The sequence below is a fragment of the Zootoca vivipara genome, chromosome 1, assembly GCF_963506605.1.
Source record: "Zootoca vivipara chromosome 1, rZooViv1.1, whole genome shotgun sequence".
Classification (NCBI taxonomy): Eukaryota; Metazoa; Chordata; class Lepidosauria; order Squamata; family Lacertidae; genus Zootoca; species Zootoca vivipara.
Window position 1 is genome coordinate 98265717 of NC_083276.1, and position 18632 is coordinate 98284348.

The window sequence follows — 18632 nt, forward strand, 5'->3', positions numbered from 1 at the left end:
TCACAATGTGAGGAAAACTATGAGATTTTGATTCCTGCAGCCCCTGTTAACTCTGCTTGCTCAGCTCTTCGCTGCCTCTTGCAGCAGGTAGAGAATCACAAGAGCAGGCACCAGCAAAAATTAGGATGTGGGGGAAACCCGTTAAGACTGCCAGTGCCCCTGCAAAGTTTCAGACATTGTGATGATTGTGATATATCAGTATACAGTGGTGCCTCGCTAGACGAATGCCCTGTTAGACGAATTTTCCGCTATGCGAATAGGTTTTGCGATCGGAGGTTGCCTCGCAAGACGAGGTTTTTTTTCTATGGCCGCCGCTTCGTCTTCTGAAGCATGGCCATAAAAACCTCGGATCACAAAACCTACAGGGCATTCCTCTAGCAAAAGGGGAACGGGCTGCAGCACAGGAAGTAGGCAAAGGAAGATCAGCTGAGAGGCGCTGACAGCTGTCACTGCCTCTCAGCTGATCTTCCTTTGCCTTCTTCCTGCGCTGCAGCTCGTTCCCCTTTGTGTTCTGCTGGTCTCTGCCGGTGAGGGGCAACCGGCAGAGACTAGCGGAACACAAAGGCTGTAGCGTGGGAAGAAGGGGGGAGAAGTGGATTCTTCCCCCCCGCCGCCTGGGGGGGAAGCGGAGGATCCTCCGCTCCCCACCACCACTGCGGGGATTGGATGAGGCTGGAGAAGCCTCGTCCGATCCCGGGCACTGTGTTGGGGGGGAAAGCTGAGGATCCTGCGCTTTCCCCCCCACCGCCAGACAGGGGCTTGCTAGGCGCCGTTGGAACGGCAGCTAGCAAGCCTGCTGTTGTGAAGGGGGGCGGTGGGAGCAGCGCCCGAAAGGAGCCCTTTCGGGCACTGCTCCTGCCGCCCACCCCCTCACCTGGGCAGGCTTGCTAGGCGTCGTTGGAATGGCGGCTAGCAAGCCTGCTTTTGCGGGGGCGGCGAAACACCCCCGCATCGATGCACTCCGGGTGAAGGGGCCGAAGCGCGCCGATGCAGGGGCAGTTTTACCGGCTGCCTTCCCCAAGCCAAGGGGAACGCAGCCTGCAAAACACCCCCGCACCGGCGGATCTGCGGGCGGGGGGAGGGAAGAACGGAGGATCATGATGTGTCTAGTTCACATCTTAAAAACAGAATCTTTTTCTTACTAAACTCATTCACCGATAGTCTTTACCCAAAGGAGAGCCATATATAAAGAAGGAAAGAGAAATGCCATACTTCCAGCAGGCTGCTGGCAGAATGTTTGAACTGTGAAAAATGAAAATGGCCAAGTTGAGAACTGTTTATTTGTAGCAGCAGCAGCAGCAGCATTACAATGCTCTTTAAGACTGCTAAGTGTATGGATTGGCATGAGCACATAGGTGCACCCATTGGGAATGTGTCACATTGTGTGTAAGGTTCTCCATGCTCCTCAAGCAATCCAGATGGGAAGCAGCTTTCAAACATTAGCGGACCACAGTGGCCCCACCATAACAAAATGTTGCTTTCAGTGATATGCGGCAGCCCTAAATTATGCCCACAAAACACAGTGTATGCTTTCTGCTTTCTGCTTGTTTCTATCACTTGGTTTAAGCATACTTAATTGTATGTGGGACATAGCTGCCAAGTTCTCCCCTAAGGGAAATTCCCTTATGCTGAATAGGCTTTCTCACAAGAAAAGGGAAAACTTGGCAGATATGGTGTGGGATTGCACCTAGTCTCAGTTTCAAATTCAAGATAATTCATTTTCCTGTTGCACAAGACAAGTGTAGCTTCATGTTTTTGATCTGCATATCTGAATTGTGATTAAAATTTGGGAATAAATGAAGATAAATTGTACATAGTAAAGAGATAAGGCAGATCTTCTAATTTGTTGTTTGGAGTAATTGCTTTAAAAATTCTTTTCTATTACATTGATTAAGATGTTTATCACTTCCAACAGCTGACAAACTGTCTGCTTTCCTTGTTCAATTAATCTGTACATTGTAGAATTAAAGTTAAGGTTTCAGAATATCAAATGATGTATTTATGTGTAGTTTGGCATTTTTTATAAACTTCAAGCTATTTAAATATAGACGTATTTATGAACCTCCTGACATGTCACCTTCTTGTCATTATGTAGATAAATAGTAGTATAATATCATGTTCCAATAATATAGCAATAGTATATCTGACACTATTTTAATACACTCATTAGCTCAAGACTACACAAAAGCTACATTTTATTGCACAAATGAACCCTGAGATTAAGTATAAATTGTGAAATGTATATGGATGTGCATGATGTGAACCAATGAACTGTGGCCTGAAATGATGTCACAAAATGCGCAGCATTAAGTGGAAGGTTAAACCTACTTGCATCTCGGTTCATTAAACGCAGTTAAAGTGCAAATTCCCTCATTCTGACAGTAGTAATCACAAGGGTTCACTTTCTGGTCACAGCGCTGACTTTTAAATCCCACAGAGCATCTGCAGAATTTCAGTAAAATACAGCTAAATAAATAAATATTCTGCCTTTTTTTGCCGAACATATTTCAAATGCATAGATAGTAGATAGATAGATATACCACATTTGATGCTAAAACGTACAAGGAGAAAATAGGCTCAGCATATCTATCTATGCACTAATTCAAGTGGGTACAAAGAGCAGTTATAACATATACTATGTAATTAAAGATGCCAATCACCCCTCTATCATTTCCAGTTAAAACTCTGAAAACTGTCAAAACCCCAAAAAAGACCTGGATCAGCAAAAAATTCATTACCACCACACTTGGTAAGAAAAGAAGATAAAATGGCACAAGGAATTGATTGAGTGTAAAAATGTTCTAATAATTGTCAGATACAGCAGCATACTCACAGACAGACGGGTATGTTTGTCTCTGGATCCAACTGACATATACCACCATTGTAGCAATAGCCATCACATAATTGACAACTGGATGCAATCTTTCCATTTGTGCAGCTATAGGAGAAACATCATTACTGTTAGATACACTATTACTGTTGAATGCAGATTCTAGAAACCAAAGTCATAAAATAGTCACTCCCAACCCATGTTTACATTGTCAGTTATTTGATTCTACAAGGTTGAAAAAAAGATAATGCATAGGAAGGTCAGAAGCCCTTGGATAAAAAATAAATATACGAAGATAAGCAAATTGTTCATATCTGGATGGTCCTGACAGTTCCATAGTAAAACACATGCCAATTATCCTAATTGTTGTGATATGAAAACAGCAGACTGGTCCTTATTCTGAGATGAATGATTGAACAATGTGAATTTATATCCAGGTAAGAAACAGAAGTCACTGATTAATATGTCACATTTTTAGCAGGGAAGTGAAGGTACTAATGATTTCCATCCCTCCCATTCTCACAGACACACACAGAGAGAGAGAATTTCCTGGGATATTTCTTCTTCTTGCCTTCTGGCTTGTTTTGAATCTCTGTGTCAATCGGAACAATTGGTATATATGTGTATTTTAAAATCTCATATGTATGGCACCAACTCAAGTTCAAGTACATTTGAACCACTGACTTGATATGCAAGTAGTCACACTGTGTGCCACTACTTTGATACATGTCGATTAACTCTGCATGCATTGCACTGTTAAAATATTTTCCTCCTATTTAACTATTTATCATAATGTAGACTTACTTGCACATTATGTCATCGCTTTCCTTGTCCAGAATGCACTGCCCTCCATGGCATTTTATACATTTGTCTGTTTCACACTTTGGACCTTCATATCGTAGAGGACAGACACATTCTACATTGCCATCATCAGCAATGGTGCAGGATTCAGAATTAACACAATAATGATGGCAAACATCTGCAACGAATAAACATTTCATACATTGCAAGTAATAAAAATAGGATATCTACACCTCATCAAACCCCTCCTTAATACAGGCCCATCCATACAATTTGAAAACTCACTTAAGAGCTACCCATATTTTTGGCCGTGTTTGGCTAGTTGACACAGTTCCAACAATTTCCTGTACCTTCCACACTGCTCTCAAGCATTGCCCTAACATTTCCCATTGTTACAGGATCAGCCTATCAAGAGCTAGAATAGGTAAACTTTGCTTACATGGCAGTCATCTTGGGTTTTAAAAACACAAGGCTATGCTCAAACCACTTTGCTTTCTCTTATAGACAAGGGCTTATTCTCTTCATTGTGTGTGAATGTGTTTGTTATAATTGCTGTCCTGCATATATAATATATGGCAAATTTACATTAATTACTGTGCATTTAGTTTGTGTGTACTTTCTCTTATAATAAGTCATGCTTCTGTGTAATCTTTGAGAGTGTGTTTGTAAGGGGTGGTGTAGGTACACATTTAGGACAGTGTGCAGTGGTTTCCACACAAAAGCTGAGAGATTATGACTGGCCCAAGGTCACTCAGTGAGCTTCATGCTGGTGCAGAAATTTGAACGCTGGCCTCCCATCCTCACTGTATAACACACTGACTCTCTCTCTCAAAATTTTGATTTAAAATTTTGCTCCTCTCCTATTTAAGGGATAATACTACTGGCCTGGATTACAAGATTCTTGTAAAATTACTCCAACAATGCATGAGGAACATACCAAGGCCATAATGGTGTTGTAAGTGTTGTTTATTATAATGAATAAGTGATAAGCTACATAAGCCTATTTGGAGGTAATTGTTCTCTACCTTAAGCCACAAAGTCTAATATATATTTAGGCAACAACTGTTTACCATAAATAATTCTCAAATCCTTGGAAGCATTAAATAAATAACACCCCTTCCTTCTCCTTACTTTTATTTGCTCATTAATGGATTTAGTTTATCTGAAATACGCTGTTATTTTAGACTATGTCAGCAGACATTCAAATCTGATAATCAACACACAGTGTAGCAAGTACCCTTAAATTTACATTTAAATGAATTCTTTTTTTTAAAAAAATGATGTTTGCAGAAGCAGTCAACCAGAAACAATTTGTCTGGCTTTTGAGTAAGCCTCAAGTAAATATTTTTTTCTTAATCTGTGTGTCTGTCTGCATTGATTTATGTACTATATTGTTTTCAAATACCCAATTCAAGTTATTTTAGGATCCATAGAGTTTATTCAATACCAAGAAGAACAGAATCACAATTATTGCTGGGGGGTTTTCATTAAAAGCTTTGTATTTATTTAATAGTCTGCCTACTATAAATGTGCTCAATGGAAATTCTATTTAAGATGCATGTGATTTTCTTTCTTTCTTTTGCTGTTTGACAGATCTTGCTGTATACAAATGAAACACTTGAGTATAATATAATAACTCATTTTATCAGAACTGTTCCACGGTTTTCTTCTGGCTCTTCCAATTTTACAGTAAGAAAAAAATTAAATACTTCGTGGCTTTGTTGAATCTTTTTATTAGTTTGCAACTTTGTTTTTGTGCTTTTTATTAATGGTGGATGTTGTGATTTAAAAATGGGCATAGCCAAGATTTTTGTTAGTGGGGGGCAGAACCTCTGATTTGTATTGATTTTGATTTAGGCAGGCAGGTGTCCCCCCTGCCCCCCCTGGCTATGCCCATGGATTTAAATTATGGCTGTAACGAGTGACATGCCATGATGTGGATATAATCAAAAATATAAATAAGAGCCTCCTCTTTGAAGGTTATGAAAACAATGCAAGGCACAGAAAGCACTTTTTCAGAGGGTGGCTCTAAAAGCTCTGGAATGCTCTGTCCAGTGTGTGTTCATTCCTGCTTATTTTAGAAAGCTTTGTAAAGCTGGTTTCAGCAGGCCTTTCTGGAGCTTTGAAATTGTACATAATAGCACTGGCTGCTTGATGATGGTTCTGTTACTATTTTGATTGTCTGGTTAGGGTTGCTTTTTATTACAACGTAAATTTTAATTATACGGTTTAATTCCGCATGCTGGCTGCCCTCAAGTGTCTAGAAGAAGCTATCATTTTTTAAAATAAAAAAATGCAGTTCGCGCAGGTTGCTATTCATGTTTTAAACTTGCAAAGCTTTAAGTTTGCTGCCTTATATTGATAATACTTACAATATTGGCATCTGTCACCAGTATATTCAGGCTGACAATGGCAACGGGGCTGATTTCCAGCGGTGACAGTGCAGGTCCCCCCATTTTGGCAAAAATGATCACAAACTGTTTTGTTGCAGTTTGGACCTGTAAAGCCCACTGTACAGCTGCATGTAGGCCTTCCTAGAAGACAGAAATTGAATTTGTAAAACTAAGTATGTATTTTTGACTGAAAAATATACAAGTGCAGTTAAGGAAAAAAATGTATGTTACAGACCAATTATCATTCATGCCATGCACAACTAAACATTTTATAATTACTACTCAAATAAGGTAAAGGTAAAGGGACCCCTGACCATTAGGTCCAGTCGTGACCGACTCTGGAGTTGCGCGCTCATCTCGCATTATTGGCCGAGGGAGCCGGCGTATAGCTTCCAGGTCATGTGGCCAGCATGACAAAGCCGCTTCTGGCAAACCAGAGCAGCACATGGAAACGCCGTTTACCTTCCCGCTGTAGCGGTTCCTATTTATCTACTTGCATTTTGACGTGCTTTCGAACTGCTAGGTTGGCAGGAGCTGGGACCAAGCAACGGGAGCTCACCCCGTCACAGGGATTCGAACTGCCGACCTTCTGATCAGCAAGTCCTAGGCTCAGTGGTTTAACCACAGCGCCACCTGGGTCCCACTCAAATAAAGGAAACTTAAATTTAATAACATTAGCAGAAAGAATAGCAGCAGGTCCATAGGTGAAATGGAGGAACAATAAGTGATTTTGGCCCCTGTTTATGTTACGCAAATTCTAAATTTTCTTCTGAAATTCATTTAACATTTAAGGGTTATAAAGTATGGGTTTTTTTTTTTTTTTGCTGAACAGAATGTACAGGGCCTCAATGAGTCACTTTTTTATTACAGATCTAGTGTCTTAAATGATAGTCAATTCATTTTAAATGTGTGCTTCATTATTACAAAATAAGCAGCTGCAACTATGATAGGACGGGTTCCCCATTACAGAGAGCACGATTTGCGGTGGGGGCTGAAAACCACGCCTATGGCAAAGGTGGGGGCATGAGTGGCCACCGTTTGATTGGTTAAGGGCTGTTGTTGGGCAAATTGGTATGTATCATTTTGTGAATCAAACCTTGGGGTGTATTTAAGCTTAACGTTGGTTTTTCTGGACCCTTCTCTTTGGCTGCGTTTCTGATCACTCGAAGCACTTCTGGAGGACAGTGGAGCAATCTTCTCATTGTCTGGTTACATTTTGTTATTTTCCCCTTTGTTCTAATCCTCTCCAGTCCCTTAATTAATTTAACTCCCCTTCCCCCCCTTTTTTCTGCTTGATTTCCCACCCCTCCCCTGGTGGGGTCTTTGTCACCCCAGGAGTGCTGTTTGGCCTCTTACCTGGCCTTTGGGAAGATTCTCCCTGTACCTCTGAGCACTACCCATGCGTTACCCTCCTTGGTTTGCCTTTCCTGATAGGGGCTTTCTTGCAAAAAGGTGCCCCCCCCATTTTGCCCGTTTTATAATTGTAGGCTAGTCAGGGCTGTTCCAAGCCTGGCTGGAATCTCTTTTGTTTATAGTATTCCTAAGGTTGGCTTTATTTTGGGTGTGTGCAGCATTTGTTGGCTGAATTTTAATTTTGCCTTGGGGCTTGAGTACCATTTTGGGCTGCTTCTTTTCGCAGCCATCGCCATTGGGTGTGAGGCTTGTCATGAGACAAAGATTCTTAAGAGCAGAAGCAGTGAGGCCTACACGGCCCATACAGATCATTCAAGCCTAAGCCTGCTACTGTGCTCTCTCTAAAATGTATCTGTTTGCTTGCAGGCTCAGTGTGTGTGTGTAACTGCCTGAATGTGCTGTTGTTGCTAATGCATATCTGTGGCAGACAGAGTGGAGCCAGTGACTCTCTGTGCCTTCAATGACTATGAGCACTCTGTGTATGCTCTTTAACTATGCTATTTCTGAGCCAGTTTATTTTCTTAAAGTATGTTTTGCCCTGATGATAATGGTAGTAGTGGTGGTAGTAATAATAATGATAATAATTGTTATGGTTATTATTATTATCATTTATTTGTATCCCGCCCATCCGGTTGGGTTTCCCCAGCCACTTTGGGCGGCTTCCAACAAAGATTAAAATACATTGAAGGTGCATTGAAGGGTTGGTGTCGCTGGTTCCTCACATGTTTTTAGTTCTTTGCAGATTATGGTGGGGCCTTTTCAGATGCTTCCAGAGGTTGCCTCTCCCAAAGGAAGGAAGGAAGCGTCATCGGAGGCAGTGATCCAGAAGGAGGCAAAGAGGAGCGGGGACGATGATTCCACTTCATCGTCAGTCTGTGCCAGTCTCTCCCAGGTCTCTAGAGGTTGCATCTCATGCAGAGGATGACTTGCTGGTCCGCCGGGCACCATCTTCTGGAGGGAAGTGGCATCAGCGTCGTCTTGCCCTGGCATGTTGAGACAGGATCAAGGATCTGGGTCTTTGGCGGAAGACACTCTGCCAGTGCCGGCCGGAACATTTTCGGGCAGCATATGCAACTCTCGCCCAGTCCTTATTCATCCCTGCGACCTTGAAAGTGTATAGCATCAAAGTGTTGGCCACAATGGCCTATGCTGCACCTTTATGGGCGGCCTTTGCAAATCTCTCACCTTTTGAGTCGCTTCAAAGCCAATTCTTACGCCGACTTCTAAAATTACCAACATGCTCTTGCCCAGGCACCTCCAGACAGGATCCTGTATATGAGTCTTTGGCAGTTGACAGTCTCCAAGTCCCGGCTAGAATGTATCCAGGTGGAAACCACTGACATCTCCAGAGGTTGCATCCCAGAAGAGGATGCTTGTTGGTACACCGGGTGCCATCTTCGGGAAGGAAGCGGCAGCGGTGTCGGTGATCCAAGATGAGTATATTGAGGGGTGGGGATGGCGATTCCAATACCTTGGCATGTATATCCCTCATGGGCTATGATGCGATTCAGTTGGTACCTTGGACCTCTACAGGGGTCTGGGGGGGCCATCCCCTCCCTTCAGGCCCATCGCAGGTGGGGAAATCTTTAAAGTCTTGGCTTAATGGCTTTCAAATATTACAGGGTTACGCTTACTTTCCCCAAAACGCGCCCTGCAGGGGTCTTGGGGACAAGGTTGGGTGGACTTCCGATGGGGCTCCACCTCTTGAATGGCTTCCCCTGAGCATTATGAGTGAGGCAGACGTGCTGGAAGCCGGTTTAGCAGCAGAATTTGGGTCTGCAATAGCGGTTCTTGTTAGCCATGGCCCTGTGTGTGTGTGTGTGTGTGTGTATATATATATATATATACATATATATATATATATATATATGTATATATATGTATATGTATATGTATATATATTTATACATACGCAGCTGTGTGGGAGGTGCCCTTGGGTATCAGTCATACACTGCTTGCCCTATCAGCAGGGCCCCCACCATGCTTTTGATAGAGTGCCCCCCCCTGCAGCAACCCAAATCACCTCCTCCCCAGGCTGATCCGAGGTTGATAAACATGTGTCAATATCCCTTGCCCTTGGTGGCACCCCACTGATTTTATTCATCTTTGATTTTATTTGTCCCCTTTGGGATTATACCTAGTATATCCCTTCTGCCTTCTGCCTGATCCATTATTGATTGCATCGCACAGCCCCCCCCCCAACCGACTCCATTCCAGTGGAAGTCCTTGGATCAGGTGGTTGAGCACATTTAAGGCAACACGGCACTCTCAGTGGGACATAGCTTTTCTATTGTAAGGTGATGCCAATGGGCTGCGCAATCGCTTGTGCTGTATTCTAGTCCTTTTGGTACTTTCCTTCATAGGGCCTCTCAAGTTTGGCATGGTTCACTGGGGTGACCCATTATAACGTTTGTTTGCTTTCTGGGCTAGATCAGGTGTCACCTGCATCGGCACAGCCTCCCTGGTCGCCTCTTCTTCCCCACTGAGGAGTCGGGGGTTCTGTGGGCGGCGGTTAGACAGAGGGCCCGATGACCTTCCTTTTAATTAGGAAACCAATGGGTCATCAATGCTTGAATATTCCATTTGCCTTTGGAGGGGCTGTCTGCCCTGGAGGAAGTTATTTTGTAATACTTCCTTTGTAGCGAGTGATGCTTGTCAGATCTGCTCTGGATGGGTGGTCTGTATCTTGCAATGAGTGTGGTTGCCCCTGGTTGCCACTTCTGTTCTACAGGAAACGGGGTGGAACCCATGCCCAGGTTGCAATTCCTATGTTAATGCTATGGTAGTTCACCATGGCATTATGCCTTGAACCGGCTCAGTGCTTCAGGTTCACTATGATGCTAAGTTCTTGACTTTTGGTCCTATTTCAGGGGGGATGCAGGTATGGCTTCGCCCTTGGGGTGGTGACATAATCGTTTGTCATAACTTTCCTTAATCCCCCCCATTGTAGTAGCAGTGCACATTTGGACCCAGGGAGCCCAGTGATTGGCGGTCCGCTTTTGGTGCGATACCTGGTAGTGGTGAGCATTTTGGCTTAACAGCCCTCACGCTACAGCGAATATCACTGCCTTTCATATACTTCTTGTGCTGCTGCTCGCTTTATTCCAGGATCCTCTAATGATATGGCTGGTATTCCTTTCAGCCTGCTTAGGAAGCGCCTTGGATCCTGGGCTCAGGTCCCTCAGTTATTGCTGTAATTTCCAACCTACCTGTGTCACTTTGATAATAATTACTAATTACAAGGTATAGCTTCCATTTTCCCTTCAGCTTCAGGTCTTAATGAAGGCCTGGACTGCTCTTATGGCATTTAGCTGGCAGTCCACGGACATTCGGAGGTATTTGTCCTCTCCTTCTGAGCAGGTCCTGCAAGTCATGGCTTACTTGCTGCAGAATGGCGGTGATCAGGAGACTACCCATATTCAGCCCTGCTATGTCTGTTATCGTGCGGCTTTTATTCAGAGACCCTTGCAAATGGTTTGTCATGCGCAGGGCTTTGGAGGGTTGGGATAGGTTCCAACCTCACTAGACGTCAGATGGGAAGCCAGTCATTTTGTCCTCTTTATAGTATCCCACAGCTATAGCTAAGATTGTCTGTGGGTTAAGTATCTAGGCGGACCCCCCCCCTTCTCATGCCATTGCATTTTGGAGCATTAAGGGTTGGGGTAAGTGTGTCGGAGCCTGCACGGGGTTGAGAGTCTGGAGGCTTATTGCTTCAGGACTTTCCTTCACAGCCTTGGAGCTTGCCGTTAAGAGTCAGGAGCTCTAAGACGGACCTAGCGGGCAGGGGTACCATCATCAGGCTTCTGGTCACAGGTGGAGTGGGCCCTTGCCCAGTTAGGGATACCTGAAATATCGCGCTCTTCATCCTCTTGGGGGGACTGGCCTGCTCCCAGTGCAAAGATTAAAAGGTTTCCCGTTAACCAGGCATTATTGCTCACCTAGTGTGGCAGTTATTCTGCTTTATGCTTGCCCTTCGCTGAACGTGCCTCATTCCTTCCAAGCAGGGCTGCTACAAAGGTTGGGCACTGGGGACCTGTCAGGGGACAGGATTGTGCATACGGTTCATTGGAAGGGTGACACGGATAAAGGTTTAAGTTGGGAAGTGTCGTAGTAATGCCTGAGCTAATGCCTGTCTGTTATTTTCCTTGTGTTTTCATAGGACCATTGCTGTGAACTGGATTGTCTGCCGCAGCTTCTTGCACTGGGGCTGGCAAGCCCGCTGACAAGTCTGGACTGGGGTGCCGTCTCGGCCGCTTGCCTTTGCAAGTGTATCTTGGATGTCCAGATTGGGAATGCTTTAGGAGGATTTCATTCCTTTGGTGCAGTCGAGTGTGACATGCGAGGGTCCTCCTGCAGCGGTGATGGGCAGCTGGGCGGTTGAGTGGCCTGTAACGGTCCTCCCGTAGCGCTAGTGATGATCTGGGTGGGAATGTTTTGCCGTCTTCGCCCGGAGTAAGTTTGCGTCCTGCAGCAAGCGGACTTGGATGAGCTGTTGGCAGTGCCCCCGGGATAAAGAAAATTTAATTTTAATTTGGGCGACCAAATGTGCGGCAAGGTACCCGCTGCCCAGCTGCCACTAAAGAAGTGAATACGACAGCCCAGGAACTTTGCGGGGGGGGGGTCATAGCTCCTCCAGTAATTTATTTCCAGAGCTCAGGAGTTGGGCCTTGGTTCCAGTCTCGGACGCCCGTTGCACATGCATGTGTCTTGGCTGGCCAGGAGAGGGATGTTGTGGGGCGAATTTCTCCCATTGATGCACAAGCAGTTGCACGCTGATGGACTCCCCTCGGCAATTGTGGTGCAGTTTGGTGAAAATGATTTGCCTACCATGGACTGTCGCACATGGCGGTTTTCAATTTGTGATGACATCCATGAATTGAGTGCCCTGCTGCCAGCTACACGATAAATTTGGTCCCGTCTATTCCAGAGAAGAGAGTGGCGGGGGAGTCGATCCCTCGCTGCCACCGGACGGGCTAGGAGACGGGTGGATTGGGCGGTAGTTAACTTAATCAGGGAATTGGGAGGGCTGATCATTGCTCATCCCCATATTTCTTTTGACGCTGCCCAGGTTTATCGTCTCGATGGGGTTCATCTTTCCACAATGGGTAATGTTTTATGGTTGGAATCAATCAGAGGCTGTTTGCAGTCTTGGTTGGGTCTGTGAGTGGTTTTGGCGGTCGAGCCTTCGGCTCTGGTGGCGGTTAGGCATTGGTTATGATGTTTGTATTAAGGGTCTTAAAGATTAGTTGGCCCCAAGTTTATGCCTGAGTGGTGGGGAAATCCTGGACAGGTATACAGTGGCTCTATGCTGTGTCCGTAACCCCGAGGTAGGGGCCAGGACGGCATATTGAAGCCTCTGGGAGCCTGAAGGGAGAGGGGAGAGTTCTGTACACCCGGTCCCCGTCTCTCCCTGTGGGGATTTCCCCGTGTTGACAAGGCAAGTTTATCTTATTATCAGTTCTGTCCTTAGGTGACAGTTGGGAACCAATGCCTACGCAACCACTCACACATTGTTTTGGATTTTAATAAAGTTGTGGCCAAATTCATGCCAAAAACCATTAAACTTAATTCTGTGTACGTTGTGATTTATTTAGGGGTGATTTGGGGACCTCCACACGCAAAATGTTGTAGTATCCCTACCCCCTAAGACAGCAGGGAAGGACCTATGGCCTACAGGCCTAATGAGGCACACTAGGCATCAGACGATGGTCCCCTAGGGGCAAACTACACTCACTAAATTACTCTGGTGGTATCACCAACCACAATACTGTAGAGGAGTCTGCCAGTTTCGGCATTTCTAGCTTTCTGGACTCAATACCCTATTTGACTTAGCAATACTATCTCCAGTCTGTCCTTCCCATTGAGTTTATATTCAGAGATAGCCCTGCTGGTTCTTTCCTTTCTACCAGGTTTCAATTTATGCCCCCTCTATCAATGCTGTCATCCAAGACCAAGGTCTTCACTTCATCTATCTTGGTATGGAGGTTTCTAGCATTAGCATATACAGACTTATAAACAGTGTCTCCCTTCAAGGGATAAAAATGAGAGCTTTCTATAGAAATAAATGGAGGCTTGTGCTGTAGTTGGGATTGGGAATCAATGTGTCAACCATTTCTCACAAAAAACCTTCCACAAAATCCTTGTGCATCATGGGTGTTTCGGTTTTGGGCACACAGGTGTGGCATTCTCAGCTGATAACTGGTAACAAAATATAAGATTATAGCTTCAACATCCAATCCTATGCATGTGTACTTAGGAATAAGTCTCATTCAGCTCAATGGTACTTACTCCCAGATAACTCTGAGCTCCTGGCTCCCTCTACCTGCTTCTCCGTTATACCCTTTCCCTCTCAGCTCCTCATACCACAACTGACCCCATTCAATAGGTCTCTGTCCTTTTGAGGGATTTACGTGTCCAAGGGGTACCAAGGAGAGTAGGGGGCAGGACAGTCAGCTTCTGCCCTCCCCCTATTTGTTACAAATATGTGGATCTAATCCTATATGTTAATCAGTTCAATAAATTCATTTCTACTGTTGCATTTTGGACACTAATTCTTGAAAAATAGAGTACATTTTTCATGAACTTTTGCTATTGTTCTTCAAAATTCCTACTAGTTTTGGTTTTCTTGAAAATAGTATTACAGCTTTAGGTTTTAATTATGTTTGTCAGAGCTATGCTTTTAATTAACAGATGACATTTTCTTCGGTCACTTATAAGAGTTCAATACAACTGTCACGAATTTATACATTTTAATTAAAACAGCCCCAAACTCTACTTGCATGATGTCCACAGAGGAATTTACCAAAGGGCTTAACTGTAAGTAAACCACTAATGAATAAATCTCAGAGTTGCCGGTGAGATTTGTTTAACAAATTAACATTTGTGTCCAGATAATGAAGATCTATAATTTACAAGATTGTGTAGCACAATTTTAATCCCCAGCACACAATGAATAATAACTTGTGATCTGCCTAATTGTTTACTTGTTGTTATACCAAGTAATATGTCTGATCCATAGATCGACAGGTGCAGTATCATTTGTAGACCTCCCTGTTCTACCTGACATGAAATGGGAAAGGCCCTCTGAATTTCACTCCTGTTTCCAAAGGGGAGACCCTTTCTAATTAAGCCTTGCTGCCGGTTTTGGGTGCTCTATACTCTCATTGCAACATTTTTTTCTTGGGGCACATTGGAAGAATCCAAAGATATGGAAGCTATTCCTGTGCATGTACATTCTTTTATCAGGATTATTTATTCCTGTATAATGCATGTATTTCATCAACTACTGAAACTTTTTTTTTTTTAAAAAAAACAGCTTTCACTTAAAAATGGTTTAAATACTCACCAAGGACAGAAGCTACACAGGTTCCTCCATTTTGGCAATAGTTGTTACAGTGGTTAGTTTCGCATCTTTCCCCTGAATAACTTGGCCAACAGTAACATCTTTGATCTCCCTTTTCATTAATAACACACCTTCCTCCATTTTCACAAGTCAGCTTACATGTATCATCTGTACTTAAAGCATAAACATGCAGATCAAATTCCTATAAATGTTAATCCAGGCATTGAAAGAAAATGAATGCTAGAATGATGTGAATCATGTGAGCTATAAGCATTTCAGAAATCTTGCAAAAATGTGCATATTTGCCTTTACAAATAACGTATGTCAGCTACTTTTCACCTTGGCAAAAATATGCATTGGTGCAACAGGAATGATTCTGTTAGTGCCTCCTAACACGGTTACATTTCCATATCCATAACATGATATGGCTGTAGGAAATAATAATATTTCTTGCTCTGCTCAACGACTGAAATGAATGTGCAATTTCAGATTTTAGCAGAGAAGCACAAATCAGAGTTAACACTTTTCAATTCTCCATGCATTTCATGCAATTTAGTAAGTTTTTTTCTGAAGTTGTTACAGTTTTTGAAATGTTAGTGTTTTTGGAAACTCATCCATTAGTTCAGGCATAGGCAAACTAGACCCTCAGATGTTTTGGGACTATAACTCCCACCATCCCTAGCTAACAGGACCAGTGGTTAGGGATGATGGGAGTTGTAGCCCCAAAACATCTGGAGGGCCGAGTTTGCCAATGCCTGCAGTATATATCTTAAAATCCCTATCGATCAGCGCCTCTGCTCCTGCAGTATGAAAGGACCTTCTACATTTCTTATTTCAGTGCCCCCTATACGATTCAATAAGATCTAAACTTCTTTCCTGGATCCTGCCCTCCATTGTATCTAAAGACAACTGCTTGAAATTCTTATTAGTAGATGCAAATCCTCAAATAACATGTGGTGGCTGTTTTTATTGTGCTGGCATTGAAACGTAGGGATTCCTTGATAGGGACTGTGATCTAGAACAGGACAATTAACACACTTATACATTTCCAGCACATATTAATTCAAGTCCATCCCTGTTCTTAGCTGCTTGGTCTCTACCAGTAATTCTATAATCGGCCTTAGGAGTTTTAAATACTAGCCCTATCTGTTATTGTAATTCATGTTTTATTTTGTTATGTTATGCTTGTAGCTCAGTGCTATTTATGTATTTTATCATCTTATTGTTTGTATTCGGCATTACTTGTTGATGTTGGTCGGGTTTTTGCTATGGCTAATCGCTAACGCAATAAAGAATTTTGACTTTGGCCTATGCCTGCATCAGTTCTAAGACCTTTATATACAAAAACAAAGGAAATGAAATTCAGAATTCTGCAAGGTTCTCCTGTTGGCCATTTGCCGAAAAGGAGACAAACAAGTTAGCAGCTTGTACATTCACAATCTTTTCTTGAGTACAGTAAATCATAATACCCACCTAAAATGCTTAAATCAGTGCATGTTCCATTAAACAATGACTTTCCTTCAGGACATACACAAGCGGCACCTGAAGGGTTGAGTAAACAGAGGAACTCGCAGGTAAACTCCAAACAAGGATTGAGTGCTGTTTGAAGAGGGAGGAAAATCAGAAATGCATAAATGGATTATTTCTGAAATAAAGAATAAACAAATGTGCCAAGGCCTTAAATTAATTAAGTCATGCCCTGAACAAATCTCTATGAATCAACTTGTGCTTTATTTAATTAGCAATGCATTTAATTCCAGAAATAGTATTTTTGTCAGTGAATATTTTCTAAAGCAATCTGCTGTTCTATTACTATTTTAATAAGTATTATTAATAATCATCATCAACTAATTAAGATTAATGTTCCTTTAAAATCCTGTGGTGCAGAAAATCAGAAACTTGTGATACAGAAAAATGACAGGTTGGAGAATTTTCTACTTAGAAAACAATCCAGTCAAAATAATTTTTAAGTATATTGATTTCAACAGGAGGCATTAAAGCACATAACTGACAACACAATCATATACCTGTCTCTTCAGATTAAATTCAATGGGACTTGCTTCTGAGCTGAGATGTTTAAGACTGCATTTTATCTCTCTTAATGATATAATTGGGCATCCATTGCATAAATGAAAACAAAGCTGATACCCCTAAACCTTGAGCTGTGGTCACATTTTAGCCGCATGGGCTGTGACACTGAGGAGCATTAGCTTTGGTATTTTGCTGCATATATTTACTTACTTATTGCATCATCCCAGACCCTTTCTCCTAATCCTTTAATATCTGTATTTTCCTCCTTTTGTGCACTCAGCTCCATAGTTATCATGTGGTAGGGCTGAGCATGGGGAATTATAATATTTGATAGCAGGCCATATCTTAAGCTCTCCAACTGGGTTCTATGCTTTAGAAGAATAATTTATATTTATTCCACAGTTCTATAGGTGTGCATCAATCACGCTGTCTGTTATGTTTCAAGCACTTAGAAATATACTTATAATTAACTAAGAGTATGTTTTAAGACCCTAAATTGGGTATTATCTCTGCTTGATCAAGATCTAAAAGTCCCAGTAGACTTTCCGGAATAAAAAGAGCACTGAACCAAAGTGCTTTGGCTAGGTATCAAAATGGGCAATTAGGTTTCCCAACTTAATATTCTTCTTTCAGTATAACTATTGGGAGTAATCTTCTTCACTTTATATGATATGCTGTGGTGAAATAAAAAAAGATATATTCTTATGTCTGAAGTATTTATACAGAATAGATTTTTTTAGTTAACGGTGCTTTGTAAAATAAAGACTTTTTAATTTAAAAGACAACTTAATTTTAAAATATTTCAACAATTTTACTTGGAAAATACAGTCAATCCAAAGATAAGTTTATCTTAATTAATTTCACCCCACAAACATACCTGGCAACTGAATTATGACTATTACAAGATAACAAAGCCAATTAATTGGCAACATTAAAAGTGCACACCCAACTCTTTGCTGAATATTCATGCTCGATGGGGAGACCCAAAATCAGACAAACTGCATTGAGGAAAGAAGGCAGTTGGTCTATTATTGCAAGTGTACTGGTTACCTTTAGTTTTTCCCCCATGAAATGCTTCCTACCCCCACCACACCCCTTCTCTCCTCTTCCCCCTTTTCTCATCAACCACAACACACTTGGCTATCAGTATCAGTTAAAGAGCAATCTGCACCACCCAAAGGTAGATCCAGTAGATCCACTTATCCCCAGGACGCCAGAAAGTAACTCACTTGAGTACACGTTGACGGCATGCATAACACCTATGAAGTGATCACTTGTTCATATATATATTCCATATATGATGTCTTAAATTTATAAAGATCTTAAAATATTGCATTGAAAAGTAACAAAATATACTCACAGTATGTTTGTTTGTAGTGATGTGAAATCAAGGCACTTTTTGTCTTATCTGTCTCCGTATTTAGATATTCTACGGAGCCGTGACCAAATTTTTGTACTCTAAATGCACCATTTTTAGGTCCTGCTCCATATATATAATTTTCAAAAATATCAATTCTATGGGGATGGAGTAATCCTTAAAGAAGAAGAAATGTGTACATGTCAATTTAGATGCTATCATCTGGTAACAACATATTGCTAGTTGATATAAGCAGAATTTGGAGTGCCCAAGCGATGAAGGGTTTACAAGATTTCCCTGCTAGCGATAGGCACCCATCAATCTGCTGCAGGATTCTGGAGGAATGTATCAGGAGACAAAAACTGATTACAGTATTTGGAGTGCACCACAGCCCTCATCATAGAGTGCTTTCTTCACCACTGTTAGGTTTGGCACAGATCTGGTGGATGGTTGAGTTTCTGGGAG

General features: G+C 42.4%; 1 protein-coding gene across 1 annotated transcript in view; it reads right to left on the minus strand.

Annotated features, from left to right (window-relative positions):
- The window catches only part of LRP1B (LDL receptor related protein 1B), a 748625-nt gene that overhangs the window by 18510 nt on the left and 711483 nt on the right, over positions 1-18632 (minus strand). Inside the window, exons 81-87 of the mRNA XM_060279545.1 lie at positions 18171-18344; positions 16253-16378; positions 14783-14947; positions 6004-6165; positions 3635-3809; positions 2834-2938; positions 2329-2442 (exon numbers count right to left, since the gene is read on the minus strand). Coding sequence (XP_060135528.1) covers positions 2329-2442; positions 2834-2938; positions 3635-3809; positions 6004-6165; positions 14783-14947; positions 16253-16378; positions 18171-18344 — 1021 coding nt within the window. The remainder of the gene's footprint in view (positions 1-2328; positions 2443-2833; positions 2939-3634; positions 3810-6003; positions 6166-14782; positions 14948-16252; positions 16379-18170; positions 18345-18632) is intronic.